The sequence below is a fragment of the Pithys albifrons genome, chromosome 7 (assembly GCF_047495875.1).
Source record: "Pithys albifrons albifrons isolate INPA30051 chromosome 7, PitAlb_v1, whole genome shotgun sequence".
Classification (NCBI taxonomy): Eukaryota; Metazoa; Chordata; class Aves; order Passeriformes; family Thamnophilidae; genus Pithys; species Pithys albifrons.
Genome location: NC_092464.1, coordinates 17,502,048 through 17,524,800, shown reverse-complemented (window position 1 = coordinate 17,524,800; position 22,753 = coordinate 17,502,048). Strand labels below are relative to the sequence as shown.

Genomic DNA, 22,753 nt, shown 5'->3' with positions numbered 1-22,753 from the left:
TACTCTAAATGAAAGAAAAATTATGAGAACACAGTTATTTTTAAGGGGTAGCTGAACCTAAACTCCTGACTAAATGCTGGTCATGCTCTTAGAACACTATATTTTACTTTTTCTTGCATGAACTTTGATTTCCTGTGTTTTTCTTTTGATAAAATCAAACAGTGTAGGCTACAGCACATGCATGTGAGGTTTTTTGTTTGGGGTTTTTTAATTATTATTTGACAGTATTTACGAAAATTATTGAAAGTCTGTAGAGTGAGGACTTTATTCTTCTTCTCCCTCATACATAAACCAGAAGTGAGAGCTACACCTTCCAGTAGAGAACACATAAACTGAATTGACATTATATTTCTTCTGAAAAGCAAGAGTTCTCAACAGTGTCAGAAGAAGGTGGAATAAGAATTCATAATGTCTTTCATAACAGGACAGCTATAGTGAGTTTCATTCTTGAATATTTACTTCAAAGTCAGTGAAATTGGGCTAGTATCCAGCAGGTGACACTTTTGTTTTTCACCAGTTTGGCTACTTCTATGAATCAAGGTTTTTATTTTGTCTCTACTGTTACCCAGTGAAGGAAACATAAAAGGGTACCAGGGAACCTGATTATTGAGGATGCTGGCAAAACTGCAAAGAAAGAAATGTGAGAACAGGGAATTGTTTTCTACTGTACCCTTGGTGTTCAGTAATCTTAATGTCTCCTTTTTTTGGGGGGGGGAATTTCAAAGGAACTTTCCCTTAGCTTTATATATTTATTTACATTTGTGTTCTTCGGAGAAGTTATAGTTATCTTCTAATATTTTTAGTGTGCACTTTTCTAGGGGCCACATCACAATATGAGTTGCAGATCTGACCATGTGTTGTTTCATTTTTTTCTGCACAAATCATGCTGCACTCAGTACACAGTTGCAATAATCTGAAATGGGATATGAGCTGGCCAGTTCTTGCCTCATTTTGGGTGTAGTTTGGGTGAGCATAAACAGGCAGCCTATTTCTCAAAGAAGGTAGTTGTGTGTATGTGCTTTGCTTGCTGCATAGTGTCTGATCTGTGCTGTTGTGGACTTTGCAGACCTTCTGGAAAAGTCAGTTTCAAAAGCTTCAGTGCAAAAATGCAACCTAAACAGAAAGGGAAACAGGGGGAGCATGCTTGTCTTGGAACACGGGGTTTTTTTCTGTCTCCTGATAAGTAGTTGTTGCTGCATTCCCACTTCGATGGGGCTGTGTAGGAAAAAGGATGAGAGGTATGAGAGAGGTATTGTGTCATTTAGGAAATTCTTTTTTATGAATACAGAGGTGTGAACATTGAACAGAGAATTTAACAGTGCAGTAGTTAAGGCTACTGTTTCTAGCATGATCCAAGTTTGGTTTCCTTACTTGCCACTGTAGATGTTTTTTGAAACTATTGAAAACATTTTCTGTCTTCCACTGTTTGAAGGTTATGCAGTGGAGAGAGATACAGCCTGATTTATTTTTACCTGCTTTTCCACCCAAAGGAGATGGCTGTAGCCCTAAGTGGAGAAGTGTTATGCCTAGACTTGTCTTTCAAACGTTAAGAAATAGTTAATTCTCAAATCTCTACATATGTGCAGAGAGCCACCCTGTATCTGTATCTTGTCCCATTAATGACCTGACATCCCAAACCAAACATGCATTTCACAGTGGTGTCCTCACACAGGAAAGAGCTTGCCTTTTATCATGACCTTTGACTACTGGACTTGAAATGACCTCTTGTGGACACATGTGGTTTGCCTCCTCTAGGATGAATGCTTCTGATCAAAAGTAGACCACACAGTGATAAAACAAGTACAGTGCACAGTCTGCTCCCCAGGTTTTTTAGCCACTGACAAATAATAAGTACCATCTACTTCCAGATTTCAGGGCAGACATAAGGGAGGTAATCAGTAACAAATGAAATGTGTGTTGACAGGTGAAAGATGATGGTGTACATCTGTGTAACATTGGGTGAGGTGACGGAGCCCTGTTTCCCTAATGAAAAAGCTGTGGTGTTAGAGATCCAGCATGGATATTGTTGCAGACTTTGTCTATTTACAACTGATTATGTCAGTACAGGGTGGTCTGTGCTTCTGCTAAATAAATGCCAGATGCCTGAATGTGAATCAGTTGTAATCAGAGGAGCTTTGTTTTCTTATTATCAATGCATGGAAGGCTGACTGGGCCAGATGAATGCTCTCCCACCAGTAGTAAAGCTGATGAGCCAAGCCTTGTTGAGACAGTGATAAGCTGTACTTGCCTTGGTAAATCTTCATTGTGTATTTTAGGGGTTGTACTGTGTCTTTGTCATGATCTATAGAAGAATGCTTACAGCTTGCATGTCCCTCTACTTTCCAAATTCATCCCAAAGTCTGGAGGCCCAGCCCAGCCTACCAGTGCCCTCTGAGATTTCTATTCATACCTTCATCAGTGCCAAAGTGGGTATGCCAACATGAAGCTGGCAGGGTTGCAGTAGTGCTGCCTGTCAAGAGCTGTTGCATATGCACAGAGTACTGGGCTGCAGCTGCTCAGGACAGTATCTTTTTTCCAGAAGGATGAGTGGGGCATTGTCACTCAGTCAGACCTGTGGTTTTGGACTGCATAGGCAGGCATCACTCTTTGGGTTACACTGAGAACACACTTTTGAGTGGGATTTCTTTGAGTTGGCTTGGGGGTTTTTCCACTGTGAATAGTGTTTGCTTACCTTCAGCTGTGGGCTAAAAATACGTCCAGGCAATCTGAAGCCAGCTGCATTTCCCAAGATAACTGTCTATTACATTTTATGTTCAAGTTTCTCATACCATAGACATGGCATCAGCACAGGCCAAATGGCAGGTGGCTGTGTTTCTGATATCCCCTGTGTGACTTAATGTGAACTTTTAAGAAAACAGTTTTTAAAGAACTGTTTTTGAGATCCAGACTTCATCCCCTTCCTCTGCTGGTGCCCCTCCAAAAACCATCTCTTATGAGGCTTGTGTTCTGGCTGTTCACAGCACTACTTGTAAAAGAAGATGTGGTTATGTGGAAGAGCAGGGTCTCACTTAAACCTTGTTGCTGTAAACATAGTGTGCTGCCAGGGCAGATTTGCTGCTTGTTTGTTTCTTTCTTAGATGGTGGCAACAGCTTGTTCCTTCATTTACACACTTCTCACTTGTATTTAGGTAATGTTTGCATTTATGTTGCTGTTTAGTTGTGGAGTTCTAGGCATGTAAATATATTGTCACTTTCTCATAGTCTTGAGACATCAAAAAATAGAGAGAGATGAAAAGTCCAATGAACTGAAAAATTATCAAATGTGAGAACTTTGAATGTTATCGTTCTGGCCTCAAGCCCATGGATCCAAATGCTACTTGATGTGTGGCATCCTTGATCTACCCACTGCCTTACAATATGCAGCCAGCCGGGCTCTGCTTATCTCTCCCTGCTTGCAGTTGAACAAAGCTACTGCACGTGCTCCAGCACACAAGTAAGTCCTAGCATGCTCCTGAGCTACCTTCCCACTGCCAGAATTTGCACATATGTCCAAGTGCCATCCTTTTGTCCATCTGCACAATGCAGGTGGATGCAGAATTGTTGTTCCTGGTTAACAGTGGGTGAATTTATTGTTACTGGTGCAGGAGGTGCTGCGCTTCCTTATTTGCAGGGGAACAGGCACTGGGTCCTCTGAGGGAGGCTGCAGCTTCACAGCCCTCTGGCACAGAGATGGAGGAGTGCAGGCTTTTCCTTCAATAGGCTGGAGCACATGTGCCAAGATATCATGGTGATCATTTCTTCAGATTTCTTCTAGATTTTTGAATATTTTCTTCACTGCATAAAAATACTTTGCAGAATATGAGCAGGGGTATAAAAGTAGAAAGTAGTAACTTTATCCAAAGTTTTTATCATGTAAGCACTTTGACTGAAAATTAAAACCTGAGTTATATCCAGAGTTCAAGATTGGATTGTTAGAAAAAAATGCTTTCTAGCCTTTTGATGCTGCATTGTATTCATTGTATATCAGCATGCAACCAAATGTTAGGCTGTGTAATAATCCAGGAACTGGTGAAAACTGGAATGGTAAAACCAAATCCGTTGATCCAGAAAAACAGGCAAAAACATAGGCCACTATTTTTAGTTTTGTGAGACTGTATATAGGTGGGCAAAAGTAATTTTGTATTACTTTTGAATTATGTTCAAAATAAAGAATTAATATTTGTGAGCAGGCAGGTGTGACTAAACTTTTCTTTAAGAAGAGTCTATGAGCATCTGCCTCTTGCCCTTGCGGGCTCAGGTACTCAATCTTAAAAGACTCAGTAACTATTGAGTGAGTTTGTAGTAATCTAGTTACTTTTATTGCTGGCTTTGTAGTGAACATCCATTTCTTTTGTGTCATCAGAATTTCTACCTGGCAAACAAAGGGAAGAATGAAGGCAAAGAAATGAATGATAAAAACAAAGAGGCTTTACTGGAGGTAAGTAATTTTGTTAGACTGATGATGCAAATGTCACCAAAACTCTCCCACCACCTGCATCTGCTTTGCAATAACAGCATTTAAGTCTCTGTGGGCAAGTGTGTAACAACAGGAAGTTCTGTGATCACTGGCATCTTTGTATCTCAGGTTTAATAGATAGATTTTCCTTTGCATATGCTGCTCCCCATTGAAAATGTAGATTGTGCACCCTTAGGCCGGCCCTTGGGACTTGTTATGGTTAGTAAGGTTGATTAGTAGCAAACATTTATCTTTTGGTTTAGAAGTGGATGTACTTCTCAAGTTATTAGCTGTACTACAATGGAAAAAACCTTTTCACTTTTCCAGAAAGTCTGTTTAACTTCTAGCCTTTCCTGGTTTACTTCAGTTGCATGTTTGAGAGACTAAAATCCAGAGCTATTTGAAAGAAAAGATTGTTGTGGTTCTCCAGGCAAGTGTTTTGAGTTTGGTAAAAGTTCACAAAGGAAATGCATTTCTCAGGTGACTGAGGACTCACATTTCAAACTTAGGGGATCTCATGGAGGCACTAGATGTCAACCAGCAGAAGTCCTGGTGAATTCTAAATGAAAACATTAAGTGATAAGTGTGTTGACATTAAAAATTACCCAACAGTAGGTTCTTCAAGCAAACAGTTGGTGTATTTGTTTAAACAGTGCTAGCATGTATTTCAAAATGAAAAGCAGAGATTGAGGGGAGATATTCTTTAGTTGTTTTTAGAGCTCTAAGCAGTCTTCAAAGAATCTCTCTACACAAGTATTTCTCTACAGAACCTATAAATACAGCAGTAGAGAGAAAAAAACAGCGACAGTACCAACCATTTTGCTCTGAGCACATGTATGTCTGGTTAAAACCTTTCATAGGTTTTGCTTGACCCTTTAGGGAATGGAGGTTTTCTGAGCCTTCTTTTTCAGTGTCAGCACCCAACTTGGATGGCTAAGTTACCACATTAGCTTGAAAAAGTTTCCTTTGCCTGTCCAAGGTGTTCATCTCCCTGGTAACTGTATTCCCCATGTTCATGTAGTTTGTTGTCACAGGAAATGTCTTTATTTTTCAAGGAAGCATTTTTCTGCTATTTATTAGTAGGGTTGTGCTTAAATTTATTTATTTTGTGCATTATTATTCTTGTTGCACAGGAAAGCTTCTGTGGGACATCTGTCATTGTGCCAGAGCTTGAAGGGGCCCTTTATTTAAAAGAAGATGGCAAAAAGTCCTGGAAGAGGCGTTATTTTCTTCTTCGAGCTTCTGGAATTTATTATGTACCCAAAGGAAAAACCAAGGTCAGGAAGCCAAATAATCCTTTTAGCAATAAAACAGTTCATGGAGGTGAAAGTGTAGACCTCCCTAGGTGACATTTTAAGAGCACTGTCTGTCTGGTGCATCTGAGAGAGTTGGGATTTTTATGGTTCATCTTTGACTACAACACTTGTGCAAATACTAGAATGTAGTCACTGAATCCTGTCACGTTTCTCTCCTTTTGATTTCCAAGGATAGAGCATTAAGGAAATAGCTCTCCTCTGGAAGTCAGTAGGGGAAAGAAAAACAGCGGAGGACCCATCAGCTGGTGTTACACTGCCAAAATACTTCACTGTTATATGGGTTCCCTGTAGAAGAATATTTTAAAAAATTGTCAAGTAAACTTATTTCTTATCACAAAAAAGGTAGAATTTTGCTTTGATACTTTCTGCACCAGTAACCAGCATGCAGAAATGCAGTACTTTTTTTCCTACAGTGATCTGTCTGTACCTAGAGAATGTATTGTGGCTTTCAAGGCTTTTTAAGACTGCCCTTTGTGGAGAAAGAAGTGAGACAGAAGCATCCACCTGCCTGAATAAAATGCACTGGCATTCAGTATTGCCAAATATTTAAAGTCTGAATTGCCAGCACTGGAGAAACAGAAGGGTCCTGGATGTGTTGCACATAAGGGTGGCTGGCTTTTCGTTTTCACATTGATGAGTTAAAATGGTGTATTCTGGGACTCAATGGTATTTTATATTCATTTTTGTATTCTGAAAACCACTTCTGTTACCACTTACAGCTCTGCTAATGCTTCATATTTGGAAATTCTGATGCTGCTTGTGAAGCTTTACTGTTAGGATTTGTGCTTTGAAACTTAACTGTTCTGCTATTTCCTGACTAAATTACAAAGGAAAAAATGTTGTATCTTGCAAAGGAATGCTGTACTGCTGCTCCAGTGACCTGTGTTTATAACCAAATTGCAGTGAAACACGGATTTACCTTGCTGCTTTCACAGCAATTTACTTTGATTTTACCTGACCCCGAGAGCTTTTGCTTCTCAAATCATGTTGCACACGCAACATCCTATCAATTAAGATCTAGAATGCTATTTGGAACGCATTTAAGGTGGAAAAAGTGTAAGAATAGTTAAATGCAAAGACCATCTTGGACATTCCTTTGTAGCATGCTTCCAACAATGACCAGTGATACAATGCCAGGGCAGGGCAAGCATAACGTGATAGTTACTCAGCCTTCTTTTATCATCCAGTGATACCATTTCAGTGACTGTAAGTCATAGTGCAAATGAGGACAGTGCTTTCTTTCTTCAGTTGATAGGCTTCAAACACAGGCTCAGATGGAGCCACACAGTCACCTTATGACAGCTGCTTAACACCTTATTACCCGTTAGTTGTTACAGCCTGTGTAACAGCCTATGTGCCACCCTGCCCATAACTGAGCCATATTTAGGAACAGTGTGAGTGCTTAGAAAATCACTGTAGTCCCAACTCAACCAGTCACAGGGACTCAGCATGTTGAATCTAGTTCTTCAGGAGACAGTCTCAGCTCTTTCAAATGGTACCAGTCAACTGTTTGCTCCTGTATCTGTAACAGCCTTCATCAAAAGGATGCGTGTCTCAGCCACTCCAGAGAAAGTCAAGTCTCTGAGTTCAAATCTGTGTTTAATGGTGATCTTAGTTACTCACTGCACTGTTTTGGAACAGCTGAGGCTCAGGTACTCAGGTCTGTTGTGGAGACAGTAGTGTCTGGTAGATGAGTGGGGTGCAGTGAGGGTTAACATCTTAAAGCACTGCAGCAGAGTTCTGTAGAGCTCTTCAGTCAAAGCCCTTAAATTACGAGAGTTCATCTCGTGTCAGGGTGGTATGAAGAATTCATATGCACCTTGCACATCATTCAGTTGTGGGTAGAGTGATCTTTCTTTGAGGTACAGAAACAACTGGCATACAGTAGTATCTTCAGCTGCTGCAGGTGTTTTAAAATTCATTGTAAATTGATGTTTTCACCTTTTACAAGAGAGAAAGAAGTCTGGCATACCTTTGGCATTCTATGTTGACTGTGAAATAGGTGAGGAATGTGAAAATACAGGGACACATTCAGATAATTTTACACACATGCTTGTGGTGGTTTTTGTTGTTTTGGGTTATTTTGATAACAAAGCAGCACCAGTCAACACTGCTGTCTTAATTTCTTTCTGCAGCATTGCTCTCCTTAAATCCCATTCAAAAATACACTGTTAATTGACAGGGAGACAAAACAACAGCATCAGAATCTCAGATACAATTTTTAAAATTCTGTTAATTGTGTTGCCTTGTAATGTTAACATTGCACAAATAGTAGCAATAAGTGCCTTATCCCTTGCATAAAGATCTGTTCCTTATTTAGAAGAAAATAATAACTGCATTCATATTGGTCTTCATGACTATTGTTTGGTTCCTAAAGGAAAGGAACAACTCATTATACTCCATGGATTTGAGCATGTTTAGGAACTCAGAGTATTTGAAAAACTTGGGTCCATACAGTCACTGATAGAATCTTTGGCATCAGCTGCAGTGGCAACGGGGAGAGAGAGAGAAGCCCTGTCTACACAGAGTGTGGAGTATTTCCTCCCCTCACAAATCTTAGTTGCAAACTCAATTTGTAAATAAAGTCAACTCAAGAGTGTACTGTAATGGAAGTATCAATGAGAACAGCATAGAAGAACCAATTATGCAGAAATAAAACCTCATTTGTGGGGTTAAGAGCAGGTTTGTGGTTTGTTGTTTTCTGATTTGTCAATTTAGCCAACAGTGACCATGTGATATGGCTATTTTTGCATTTCCACTAAAAGGATTGCAAAAGTTAAGCTTTGTATGCAAAATTCTCCACTGAGAAATGTGCCAGCAAAAGAAACCTTGTTATTTTAGCAACATATTGTGAACTCGCAAATACTGTGGTAAACAAAATGAATGATGCCAGGAAATTTGAGAAAATGCAAAGCAAAAGAGATGAAATGTGTGCTTATGCCCTGATGAGAGTTTGCTTATTACATTTATGAAAAGAAAAACAAGCTTCCAAAGGAATTAAGAACCCCAAACCTTCTTTCTCCACTCAGAATTGTAAGGTTGTGGTTTCTTACTGTGGTGTTTGTTCTCTTTGGTCTTATTATCCATAAGCCAAAATCTCCACACAAAGCAATGAAGCACAGCAAAACCAGAACAAGAGCAAAATGTTGCACTGTGTTATATATTATTTGTCATATGGACTTCCCCTCTTCCACTTGTTAGTTTAAGAATGCACACACTTAAAATTAATCTTTTTTTTTCAGTCAGCTTCATGACAGTTACAGGAATGAAAAGCATTGGCATTCATGCACTTCAAAAAGATCCTATTAATGAGTTTCACATCAAAATTCAATTTGTTCTAACAGTGATGTGCTTGGTTTTCATTTGTAGACATCACGGGATCTGGCATGCTTCCTTCAGTTTGAGAATGTGAACGTGTATTATGGTTATCAACACAAAGTGAAATACAAGGCACCTACAGATCACTGCTTTGTCTTAAAGGTAATGTACAAAAAAAATAAGCTCTGCAATTGTCACTCGTTTTCTTTTATATATAAACATGATTAAATTTGAAGCTCCAGGGACCGTGAAGAAAATAGAGTACCTCCTGCAAAATCACGTGTGATTTCTTTGCTTCATTGTTGATCAGCAACACACATTTAGAACCTTAATTTTATTACTGATAGTCCTATGATACGTGTCTACACTGCATCTATAGAGTTGTCTTCAAAACACTGTTGACTGTGCTGACTGTTAGGTGAGTGGGCACAGCTGGACAAATGGCACACAGGGCAGATGCACGATGAGGAGCCTGGCTGGCAGTCCCTAATGTTGATGTTATAAGCACTATGGATTATATAGTTAAAAGTATGTCTAAATTTTTTTTGCATCATAGTCATACCTGTTGAGGGTTTTGTTGAGCTGAGATGCAAAATCTTGCAGGAATAGATATCTCATTTGTTATATTTTATTGCACGAGTTGTGGCAGAAGGGCGAAATACATTGTTTATCCACTCATGAAAATCAGTGCTTAGTGTTGAATCTCATTGCTGCCTTTCCAGGTAATAGGGCTGGGAATTCTGCATTTCTCTCAGGAAGGGAAAAGAAGCCCATGCTTTTCATCTTATCAGATGGAGATGAAGCTTTGAGGTTGCAGGGCCTCACTCGCTATCTGTCATTAATACAGGGTTTAGGATACAGTGGGATTACTGTGTATAAAACAGAAAATAATCTTGTTGCTGCTTTTCAATTTAAAGACCTACAGTGCAAACAAAGTATTAGAAAACACAGCATCTTACCATCTCAGAAAAAAGTGCAGGGAACATGCACGTCACAGGTCACTTATAATACCACATTTCTGACTGTATTTGCACACTTAAAACACTTCTTTTATTCCATTCCAAAATGTTTGCTAGTCTAATTTACACATGGCCAAGCAGAAGTGGTTTATAGACAAGTACTTATTTTCTGAAACAGATGTATCTAATTAACACAGATGAGCAGTTTTAATACTATAGTCCTCCACAAAATGCTGCAAGAAACACTTTATCATTTTTTGTAAAATAGAGACGAGCCTTCTGAAGTTAACAGGTAAGAGTATTGCTTCTGAAAAGTACAACCTCTCATGAAAAAAACGGAAAAGGGGATCTGATGTATAAAATAAGAGAAAATTGATTTTCTATACACATGACTGGTCAAAGAAGTATATGACTAATTTAGTAACAGTTCACATTTTGTTCAGGTGAGAATAAGAGCATGGATGCATGTAGCAATATGTTTTAACTTTTCATGATAATTACTGCCATCTTTTGTGAAAAAAGGTGTGCTGTTTGCACTAGCAAAAGACACAACTCAACTAAAATGCTTGTTTTATTTGATGTGTGATGCTTCTAAAATGTGTTTGCAGTATACCAGAATAAACATTGCACTGATAAGATCATTTCTGAGCTACATGACTTAATGATGAATCGATTATGTTACAGTGTTTGTTCTTCATTTTAATTCCTACAAATCATGATTTGGTAAGATTCCTTACTGGCTCAGTTTCAGTTGTGGTTTCTTTTAATGGTTGTTACTTGCAGTGGCTGGAGTTGGTCAGGAAGTGTGGGCTCATATTAATATCTTCAGATCTTCTGTTGTTTCAGAAGTGGAAATCTCTCATGGTGGCTTTCTGAGGGTGGTACAATGGAGAGTTTAATATTTATTAAAATTTCTGTACATTAGTTTGAATTCTACATACACCTTGAAGGTGCTGCTGAGATGAGTTCTGTCATATCCTCTTACCTTTCGAGGTTGGAGCTGAGGATGCAATACGTCTTGAGATCTGTGGGCTGAGGGAAAGAGCAAAGTTAAATGTTGGTCTCTCTGATTGGGTGCCCGGTGACACAAAAGTGTGTGGACAGAAACACAGAGCCATCTATCACAGTCACATTTTGTTCCTGTCTGTTTTCATATGGAAGTCTTCCAGAAAAAAATATCTCTCTTGCTGGGAGAAACTTGTCCTGACATGTCAAAGGAAAACAAACCATCATGCTTGAGATATTTCTCATCCTGTCATATTTTGAGAATTAAGTCCTCAAGATGAAATGACAGCACTTTTGCAGGCAGGTGCAGTGAGCAAAGGGCAATGGATTTAACAGGTAGACATTTGTTATACTGGTAACCTAGTAATTTTCAAGGAATTTGGATGACCAGTTTAGTCCATCCATTTGAATATTTCCCCACAGCCAAGACTCTGCTGTGTCTTCACAGCTCTTCCATTCCCCTGTGTGTCCCTCAGGACAGTGGGATCTGTGGAGATTCTCTTTTGGTTAGTTGTTTGTGTTGGTTGCAGGGTAAGATTATCTTGCAACAAATGGGGGACAGTAATTGAGAAAGTAGCAGCCATAGACCAATGCTAGCTGTTCACTGAGGTGACCGTAAAACAAAGGAAATTTTCACAATTTTACTCCAGCAAACTGTAGTGCCACTTGGAATATTTTTTAATAATAGCATACCACTACTTTTTTAAAAGAATTTTTGCTTTCTGAGGGCCCCCTTAGAAACTGCTGTATCAGAACAGTGAGCATTCATCAGCCAAGTTACTTGCTCTGCTGTCTCAAGTACATAAAAGGAAACTGCCCAGCTCAGAAGCAAGAGACTAGCTTACACTTCATAGTGCAGGAGGCAAGGGTGTAGCAGCTTCAGCAGTACCTTGCTTCTGTGCTAGGCAGAATATCCTGCTGAATTCAGAACCAGGCATAATTTCCCAGCCTTGAGCACTGAGTTGAAAAAAATACTGTGTTTATTTCTGACTGGTTAAGCTAATTGGCATCCTTACTTCAAGAACAGGGAATTGCCCTTTGTTCATTCAAATGGCAGAAAATGGCCAGTGAGGTGGGCTGGTTTACCTCAAGCTTGAAGGAGTGTCCTTTGTTTTCCTCCAATGCTCCTTTGTATGATGAGCCTTCTAAATAAATAACTAGGCTAAAACCAGTAACATTTGTTCCTGCCTTTGAAGCTTTTGTCTTGTATTAGCAGGGAGAAAAGATAAAACATTTCCTTTTGCCTCTCCCCAACCTTGGTCATCTTTACAGTGTGTCTTTATGGAGGGAAGAGCACTCAAAAAATACTATAAAAATGAGCAGAGCATTCTTGCATTTTTGCATCTCTGTGCCTGGCATAGACAAGAGCTTAAAGGAAGAAGAAGCACTGTAATTAATGTTAACCATAACCCTGGTGACTTGGTTTTACCTAGGACAGTGAGATTTCTCAGGTTGTGTGACACAGCCTGAACAATATGGGTGTTGCCTCAAAGTCTTCATGATATTTCTTTCAATCTTTATAAATGGGATGTGGGTTTTTTCTCCAGTTTTTTTCTCCTAGGCTACAGTCAGGTGTGGGACTTGCATAGACAGTGAGCCTTTAGTCCTGGTGCCTGTTCCAGCTAACATACATCAAATCCCCAGGAGCCAGCAGCTCCCTCTGTCCTATTTCGTCTTTAATTTAGCTGTTCAATTTCAACTTAAGTGATCATACCTGGGTTACTTTAGCTGATGCTGGCTTGGGTACTGATACTAGTGTAGCAACAAGATCATGCACATCATGGACAGGTTGCTTTGATACTTAGCCTGAAACTGGGATGGTTTTGCAGCCTGTGACATTGAAGCTGCATCTAGACTATCTAAAGTATAAATATTCTTGTCTACAGATCCTGTCTGTAGGATGTTCTTGTTACAGCTAAAGTAGCATGATATGTTGTGAGTGGTCCTTGTCCATCATTTCTTCCCATTACGTCAGCACCCCACTGTATACACTGTATAGTGTATCTACTATAGCTTACAACAAAAATGGGGTGTTTTTTGCTTATTTGTTAACCATGAAGACACCAAGGAGATAATGGGCAAAGGGGTGGTGTGCCAGAAACAATTAAAAAGGACATCACATTTTTTGCTAGCAAAAGAGTGAGCACTTTGCTGAGCTTATTCAGGAGTTTCCTTTCAGGATGATTCAGGACACAACTGCAGTAACGGAACAAAGCAGTTACTTCCTCTTATCAGTTACTCTCAGGAAGCAGAAAGCCCAGCTGGGACCAACTGAACAGGGCACAGCTGGGTAGTTGGTGTCTGAGAGGAGGGTCACCTGTAGCTGACCCTGGCAGCAAACCAGAACCAATCTGGCTGGGTCCTGAGGATGAGTGCAGCCTGGTACTGAAGGTCCAATGGCTTTCAGAAATTCTTAGGGTTTGGGGCAACTCTAAAACTTGAAGAACTGTTTTATTTCCCAGTGGCTGCTTGGTCTGCGCTGAGCTCTAACCTTCTTAAATGCACTTCTGTACCACTGCTAAACAGGCCTTTCTCTCTCAAAGGAAGTCCCACATTTAAAAAACAACACAAAGAACCCTCAGCATATTAAAGATAGAGCCTCTGAATAAAAGAAATACTTTTGGGGCATCTACTTCTCTAAACATGCAGATTCTTCCTGTTTTCTACTCAGCCTAAATGTAATGCTTACACAAATGTAAATATGCCATCCTTTACTTTGACATCAGATGAAGTGAGCCTTTTCTGAATAGAGACCTCTATATGCAGAAAAGAAAAAGGAAAGGGCAGCAAAGTGTGAAAGAAGACCCTCACTCAAACCTGCATCTGTCAAGGTCAGATCTGTCACTGTGTTCCTGTCAGAGTTGGTAGAAGAGGGTCGCAGCTCTGCTCTCCCTGCCACCCTGTGGAGAGTGCTGGCCACTCCTGGGAGATTAATGGTGAGGGAACAATATTCCCTCTCCTTCACTGAAAAGCAATTTCACACACTGCACTCAGCAATTAGGAGTGGTTTGGTTCCTCAGTTACCTTTGCATTTACAAATGTTTGTTTTTATACCTAGACTCCCTGTAGATCTTCTCATTCACCGTCTGCATGGGAAATGCTGTGGAAATGGACGAGACCTTTTGTAATTTGTTTCATATTTTGAATCTGAAACTCCTCAAACCCAAGAGATTCCTCCAAGAAGGAAGGGATCTGCTCATTGTGATAGCTACAGCATCTATTGCACTGAGCAGAAATTGTGAACATAATGTTTATTTTGTGTGTGGGGTGTCTCTGTGTGCGCACACACACACTAGTTCAGGAGCTGATTTTGCCACACCATGTTGAAAAATCTTTCAAAGCAGACAAATAGGAAGGTAATCTATATGCAAATTTTCTGGTTTAGCCAGTCTGATGTGCCTGTGACAAAGAGTGGATTTAATTAGACTTTATTGGTACTGGTTATGCTTGAGTAATCTGGAGGTAATGGTGCATAATGCTGAATTAATGAAAAAAATAGGATGAAAAAAATTGGTTTCCTGGGGATAAACTGAGACAAAGGCAAATCATCCTCTATTTCTATGGCTGGCTAGATTTTCCTGTGCAGTCAAAACAGTTAAGTATTCCTGGCATCATTTGGAAACTGATTTTTAAAAAAAAAAATTTCTAATGATCCAAAGAAATTTGGAAGTAAATTTTCAAGAATAGCCTCTGTTTGCAACAGCAGCATCATTCTAGCAGCTAATTTGGTATTTAGCTGCTTAGCTCCTGATTCCCTCTTCCCTCACACCCAGTCCTGTACCTAATTCATTCCACACAATGACAGTTAAGAAGGTGAGAATTCAGTGTTTGATACAGAAAACACTATGAAGAACTACATAGAACAAATGGCTAGTGCAGGAAACAAGGATATAGCACAGGAGGCTTTTTGTTTCTTTATGTGTAATATGTTGAAATTGTGTTAGGAGGAATGCTTCAGATATGTGTTTCAGAGTAAAATTCATTGCTAGTTAAACTGAGAAAGCAAAAGCAGAAATACTTTTTATTGCTCAACACTTTCAGATATGTGGGATTACAGTTGTGGTACATGCACAGGTTTGCAGGAGTAATGTATAAACAATGAAGAGAATAAGTGCAGAGAATGGACAGTGAGAAAGGGAATATAATAGCTTCAGAAAATATTATTTCCTGCATCAAGCAGACCTTTTGGTTACAATAACTATTACATATATCTTTAATGACCTAAAAATTTGCCTCAGGCATTAGAGAAATGTAAGGTCAAAAGAATAATTTCCTTATAGTAGGACAGTTACTGTTTTAGCTGTCGAGTTTACACGTTTTCAAAAGACCATAAGCCTGATCATTTTCATGCAAGGAGTTCATGGCATCAGAATTTGACCATGTTCAGTAGGAGATGGCAAATTTGAAGCACTTCACTGTGATTTTTGAAAGGTGCTGAGTATTAATTGTACTTGTAGGCATGGAAGCCAGAAGAGTCTCATCTTTTCTGTGAAGCTAGTTCAACATAGCACAAGTTCATCAGTAGTAGATAAGGTATCCAAAAATATTGACCATTTTGTGAAAATTCAGCTGAAAGCCAAAGCTTTTGATCCAAAATTAGTTCACTCTTTATGCTTCTGGCTATTGTTTCTGCCTCAGAGACTGAGCAATGATCCATATATTTTGGGGCAAGAAATCCAATGAGATGCCTGAATAGCTTCAGTTTACTTTTCATCTTCAGTGTTGGAAGAAGGCAAAGAGAAAGAACATTTCATTGGGATAATCTCCAATTTCATGCACATATGGCCTTTAGTCATTTGTTTTGGCAGACACCACAGAAACCACATCATTCAGTTCCCATTTCTTCAGGTTTTCAATGTGTTCTATCTTTTTTTCTTAGACAGAGAGTTTATTTTATATCTGAAAATGTAATCTGTGGACAAATATTTTTTTAAACCTCTCCAGAAAATAAACTCTTTATATTCAAGTGCATCTGCTTTCTTTATCTCTAGACAGTTGATGCTTACAGACAGGGAGTCAGAAGAAAACACTAAATACTGTTCAAACCTTTTCAGTGCTTTTCTATGTGCAACATGGCATATCCTTTTGCAGCCTGATATTTGAAGCTCTCAGACCTTAATACTTACAAAATCAGGCTCAATGATGTGAATAATTCATTATTATTAAGGGTGTTGGCATCGACAGAAAAAAATCACTGTAGTCCATATTATTTCAAAGTGCTGTTATATTTTTTTAGTGTGAGAAAAATTCTGAAGTCTCTTTCTACTTGGGTTTTCCCACTTTTCATTCAAACTCTGACTTCTAGAGCAGTTGCTTTTAAAGCACTTGTCTTCTGTAATTCATTTTGGTGCTGCATATTTCAGAGACAAAGGTGCTAAACCTTTTCAAAGAAAATGTGTTCACTTTGCTGTCAGCTGATTTTAGTGATCTTCTCAGAGCATGGTATGCACCCTATAACAAAATAAATCATCTGTGTCTATATGTGAGATGTGTAACACTAACTGAAGGTAGTATTATTTTTGCCTTACAGTATTTCTCACATGGCTGTCACGATTGATATTGTTATGATCTCTGTTAGTTTCACAGAGAGGTTATTGCAGGGACTCTGAATCTAGTTTAGCAAAACCAGACTTGCATAGTGACTACAGCTCTTACATCTGTTTGCTGTACTAAGCACTCTCCTGAGGTGCAGGAGCTGCGAAAGGGGGAAATCATTTAGGGTTCTTCATACCAGGTCAGCATTTCTAGGGACTTCCAGCTGCCTAGATTCTTCTTTGAGTTGCTTACTCTGAGTCACCATTTTTATGCACTATCTAACAGATTTTGTCTGAAATCTTTAGTGGAAAGTCAGGCATGTAAAGATCGGCACTGACAGCAGAGACTTCTGCCACTTGCACTGCTGATGCAATTTCACCATGGTACAGTTCTTCCAAGGGAGCAAGCTGCTGGCTGGGGTGTGGCAATTCTTGGCCGAAACATCCGTAACGTTCTTAGTAGCATAACAAGTAGCATGCTTCATGCATCTAAACACCACAGGAAGCCAAATGCTTCCATCTGGGGCACTTAATAATAATTTCAGTATTAAAGTTGGTGCTGCTGGTGTTGGATCCCGTTGTCTGGCCTTGTGAACAGTTGCTGTAGGCAGTCTGCATCGGCAGCACGCGACAATCCTCCAGAGACCGGAACCAAAGCCCAGGAGGAAAGGCGATGGGGACATTTCCAGTTGACCTCAGTGGGCTGTGGGTCCAGTACCAAGTTAAGCTTTATGTGTTATTGATAAAGTTATATGTAAAAAGAGCTAGTGCTACTGCTGCTTCTTGAAAGGTGAGAGACAATACTCAGAACTTCTGAGCTGTTAGGAAGAGAAAATACAGAGTGCTCGAATGGCTCTGAGGTGTCTGACCTTCCTTCTGAGAGCTGTGGGTTCAGCAGCTTGGTAGATTGGTCGCTGACAGCATATACTTGTAACTCTGCACCTAATCATGGTTGCTGATTGAAGTAATTTATCAAGGAACTGATTGGGGCAATTTGGAATAGGCCACACTGGTGAATATCAGTAGTTAAGATGGATTGCCTAGTGGAGACAATAGCCAGTAAAAAATAGGGTAGAGGGTAGCCAGTAAGTTACTGCCATGATGTCCAGCAGGTCTTCATTCACTGACAGTTCCCTCTCAACTCCACAGGATGGCGAGAACCCCACAGTCTCAAAATAGTCATAGTCAGGGTGAGCTGTGAGGTGAGGAGGCTTGCTGATGATGCTACATTAGTCAGATCATCAAGGAAAGGGCAGACTGAAGAATTCTTGAAGCCTCTTGTTAGGTTGTAGTTCAGTGCTCAGTGGTTGTCAGATATTATAAATCAAGCATTAGGAATAATTAGGAAAGGCACAGATGATAAAACAGTAAATGTTGCTTTGCCATGGCACAAGTTCGTGGTTTCTGCTCACCTGTGCAGTTCTGGTTCTCTCATGTCAAGGAGGATATAAAATAAACTTGGAGAAGTATCAAGCAAGACCAACAAGGATAAAAGAAGGTAAGGTATTACTTTAAACTGAAGAATGAATGAAGAGACTAGAAGCCTGTAGGCTGAAAAAGAGACAACTTCCCAGGAATATGATTCAGATCTCTAGGCTCAGGGGTGGCATGGAGACATGTGGATAGGGGTCAGGCATTCAGTGTCTTCCAAAACAAAACTGTTACACAAAGCTAGTGGCAGTTCTATTCAGAGAAAAAGGAGATGGTTCTTCATAGAGTGTGTGACAGATCTGTGAAAATGGTTCCTAAAAGGTGTTGTGGATGTCAGAACTCTCTTTGTGCTTGATAAAAAGCTGAAGTATCTGGAGGAGAACCTAAACACGGAGAAACCCCATGTGGCTCAGAAAATCATCTGACCTAAAAATAATTGTAGACAGCAAGAGTACAGAGAAGGAAGTACCATATATGCTTATCTTGTTCTTTCTCTTCCCCCATTTGTGGGCACTGTCAAAGTCCAGTTACTGGGTTCAGGGACCTTTGATCTGACACAGTATGGATGTTCTTGTGAAACCAGCACTTGCACAGGGTGCCTCAGAGGAGAGGTCTGCAGCAGCCCCTCTTGAGTGTTGTAAAAACAAATTGCCATGGCAGGGCTGTGTGTATGTGCAGTACCATTACCTTGCTTCCTCTATGCCGTGACCTCCTCTGCCGTGTTGTGCAGCATGGACTTTCCTCCAGAGGTTTGCATCATTTGTTAAATTATAGAAATCTTTTTTTTTCTTGTAGTAAAAAACTGGTGGTAGGTGTGGTGTTTGAAAAATGGGGGGAAGATGTAAATCGAGTGGACTTTCTTGTCATGAAAGCGGAGGGGTAAAAAAAAAAAAAGCTTGCCTTTTTCCTTTAGGAAAGCTTTGGGTGCCATCTGCTGGGTTTGGTAGGACTTTACATATCAAAGCAAAATTGTTAGTTGCTGATGGAAAAGTGCCTGAAGAATTGAATTTCCCCAGGGTTGTGGTGTCTTCATTTGCACCTCCTGGTTCTTTTGTCTCCATTGGTAATAATTTAACCCAGGAGCGTGGAATGTACTTTGCCATAGAAAGAAGTGCCTGCTTACAGTTCCTTTTTAAAGATACCATTGAGACCGAGTTCTTCTAGTGGTTTTCACTGGTCACACAATGGAGAAATGGTGGAAGGTAATAAGGATTTTTAGGCATTGTGTTCTACCCATGTACTGCAGTAGCACAGTTCACTCTGAGCAGCAGTCAGACTGTCTGAGGCTGCAGAAACAAGGATAGGCAGATGCTGGGGAGCTGGAGAAGGCTGTTTGTCCAGAGGCCTGGTTACTGCCTCTGCTTGATACGTGACAGAGGTGTATAAGCTCAAGATCCAGCCCTGTATGCTGAACTGTGTGAAGAGGTGGTAGAGTGAGTGTACTAGGTGGGTGAGGCTCCTTGAAGTGGGCATGGTGCCTGCTCTGCAGTTAAGGCACCTGTAGACAGTGAGCTGGCACCTCTTGGCTTGCAGTGTGAGGTGTCCCAAGCTCTCTACTTGGGAGTGCCCCAGAGCAATGTGATAGAATAGGGTAGCCACAGGCCCTTCCAGAGGGCTGGAGCAGACTGCATATTCCTCATCCAGGGGAGATGGTCAGCTGTGTGTTTGCAGAAAAATGGCCAACAGGGTGACCTGTGTGAGCAGGTGAGAGCAAACACGCAGGGACCTGTAACACAAGGACTGCCTCAGGACTCATCTGCCGCTGTGAGACCTCTCAAGTAGTATCACCATGTTTCTTATTTCCTTGCAGTTATCTCCCTGGTGTGTTCGCTCTCACTCCCTAATTTAATGATACAAGGATTTGACAGCAATACTGGCTTGTGCCATCCCATCCTCTCATCCATCCCTTGCTACTCACTCTCTCCCCAAGCCACAGTGCCCCTTATCCTCACACCCTATGTGAGGTCATGCTGTGTTCTGCTGGGTTTACAAAGAACCATGCTGTAGTATGATGAAATGGGTTATATTTCACCAAGACTAGATCCTTTTTTTTTTTTTTGGCATCAGAGTATGGCAGCTGGGTCACCACAGGCAAGGGAAGTCTTGTGTCTGCAGTGCTGAGGGGGAAGCAAGGGACATGTGGCTGAGGAGCAAGGCCTCTGTATTTGGTCTGCTTTTGAACCCCTGGATCACCCAGCTGTGGGCCAGGATGTCCCAGCCACCAGCAGGCACCTGCGAGGACACATCTGGCACCTGCCTGAGCCCAGGGCTGGCAGGCTGCTCCCAGCACTCTGTGCTGGAGGGACCCTGCCGAGTGCCCACGTCCAGCAGTGCTCTGCTTTGGGGGCTTAGTGATAGGTCTAAACCAGGGGCCTTGCTGCAAGGTGTAGATATGCTTCAAATTTTTAACTGCACAGGCTGAAAAGAGAGTGGTGTGACAATAGTGGATCCTTGGAGCATACTTGGCTACTCTTTTGTGCCTCACAATATTTCACTAACTGTAATTTGTAATAATATAGATAGAAATGAACACATCAATAAAAGATAATAAAGCCTTTTCCTTTGAGTTCCTTCTTTTCCTTGCATATCAAGAGATCACAGTATGTTATTCCATCCAAGTTACTAAAGACTTACATTATTCTCTGCTGTAGCAGGGAACCCAAATTCCTTCAGAGTCTTGGGCAGAATTTTCAGTCCCAGGGCAAGTAGGCAGCCTAGCATTTTGGTGGTCTTTGAGTTGCAAAGGTATGTCAGCACATACCAGTACTACCTGGATCAGTAGGGGAAGAGATCCTATTTTTTGTCCAAAATTAAAAAACGTGTAAAAATTGTATAGGTTTCTGGTACAAACAAATGAAAAAGAGAACTTCTGATGGTGTTGCATTTTGAATGATCATCTATGTAGAACATACCAAAGTTTTACATAACTATTGTAAGCAACAGCAAGTATAAAGCAGAATAAAAATGTATAGAAAGAAAGCTGGAACTTGGCACAAAGAAAGACAGTCAGTTAGGAAGAAAAATCTGTTTCAACTCAAAGTTTATGCTTAAAGAAATTTAACATACTCTTTGAAAACTAATTCTGTTCAGCATTCAGTCTGGGTGCCTGACATATGACAAACCACAATGAGAAACAGACTTCCTTGAAGTGTTTATACATCAAGTGTTAGACCTTGAACTAGAGCATTTGTAGACTTCATTGAACTCTAGATCACTGTTACATTTCTGTAGCCCTTGAATTCATATTCCAATGCAGTAAAATTATTTCAAACAAAAATAGCCAGTGGCAACTCATGTGTAGTTTATAATCTCCATATTTTTCACATTTTCTTATACTTTGCTGTCTTTTTTTTTTCCAAATTATCTTCATGATGTGTTTTCACAAGGTCACTGTGCAGTGCCTTCAGACTTTTTAATGGTGATTTTATTTCCGTGTTTGTCTTATTTAATGAATTACTATCTTTCAGCACCCCCAGATTCAGAAGGAATCACAATATATCAAGTACTTGTGCTGTGATAATCGAGCAACCTTGCATCAGTGGGTAACAGGAATAAGAATTGCCAAGGTGAGATTAAAAGTAAATTTACTTAAATATATTTTCTGTAAAAGCTTGTCCCCCTTGGACTACTGTCATCATGTCAGCTGGAAATACTGTGACAAGAATGGACATTCAAGCTAATATTACCATAGAAAGAAAGATCAGAAGTGCATGATGAGGATGGATTTGCTGAATGTCCCTGTACCTTTATTATCAGTGTGTTTTTCTTATTAACACAGGAGTGAATTCAGTAGCTATAAAACTCATGTACTCATAATAAAATGTACTGCAGAGTTATCTGGCTTAATAATAATATGCTGTGGTGAAAGATGTGCAAGTTCTGGTCAATCCAGCTTTGACATTTTTCAGACAGTTCTACCCAAGTTGTCTGCCTCACCCTTTTCAAAAAGATCGTCATGGACAGCCCATTTTGTTTTGCACGAAACTTTAAGGGAGATGAATGTATACATAGCCTTGGTACTGGCTGTACCTTCCTATAAAGACCTGCTCCTCTCAGCTGTTAGTCTGGGGTTTTGTTCTGCCAGTTCTGCTGTGGGGTGATACCCAACAAAGTTGGGGACGAACATCAAATTATTTTGTGTCTTGCACTGACAGAGCTGTTTGCTCTAGAGCCTACGTGTCTCAAGTCTCCAGGTTGAAAATGTAATACTTGGGAAAAAATGGAAAAAGATATTTAATGAGAGCTGTTAGTTTTAAAGCCAAGTTTCAAGAATTTTACAGATACTGAAGCAAACATAAAATGTAAGAGTGGTGTCAGTAGGACTGTGTTTGGTCAGGGAGATTCATGTTTTATTGTGCTGTTACAGAGATGCTTTCCACCTGGCCTTGTCCAGAAAAGGGCACACCACATGTAGAAGCTACTTTTTAACAAAACTGAATAGGAAGAAAGGGAGTCAGAAAATTTGTCAAAGAGGAAAAATTAATGCTTTGCCTATGTCAGGCCTAACACATGCTCATTTTATTCTTTTGCAGTACGGCAAGACACTCTATGATAATTACAAATGTGCAGTGAAGAAAGCTGGCTTGTCCTCCCTGTGGGCCAATCAAGGCACTGTGCAAGCAGCTGCCCCTGCAGGATCCTTCTCAGCAGGTACCGATACTGTCGCAGCAGCTGAAGTCACATTTATTGCCCTCTTCTGTTATCATCAGTGTTGCACATAGCCTTTGTTCAGAA

The 22,753-nt window shown here is 40.2% G+C and overlaps 1 protein-coding gene across 1 annotated transcript in view; it reads left to right on the top strand.

Annotated features, from left to right (window-relative positions):
- APBB1IP (amyloid beta precursor protein binding family B member 1 interacting protein) overlaps window positions 1–22,753 on the top strand; it is a 61,673-nt gene that overhangs the window by 30,580 nt on the left and 8,340 nt on the right. The window contains exons 8-12 of the mRNA XM_071560090.1: window positions 4,364–4,438; window positions 5,590–5,733; window positions 9,142–9,252; window positions 21,487–21,585; window positions 22,552–22,669. Coding sequence (XP_071416191.1) covers window positions 4,364–4,438; window positions 5,590–5,733; window positions 9,142–9,252; window positions 21,487–21,585; window positions 22,552–22,669 — 547 coding nt within the window. The remainder of the gene's footprint in view (window positions 1–4,363; window positions 4,439–5,589; window positions 5,734–9,141; window positions 9,253–21,486; window positions 21,586–22,551; window positions 22,670–22,753) is intronic.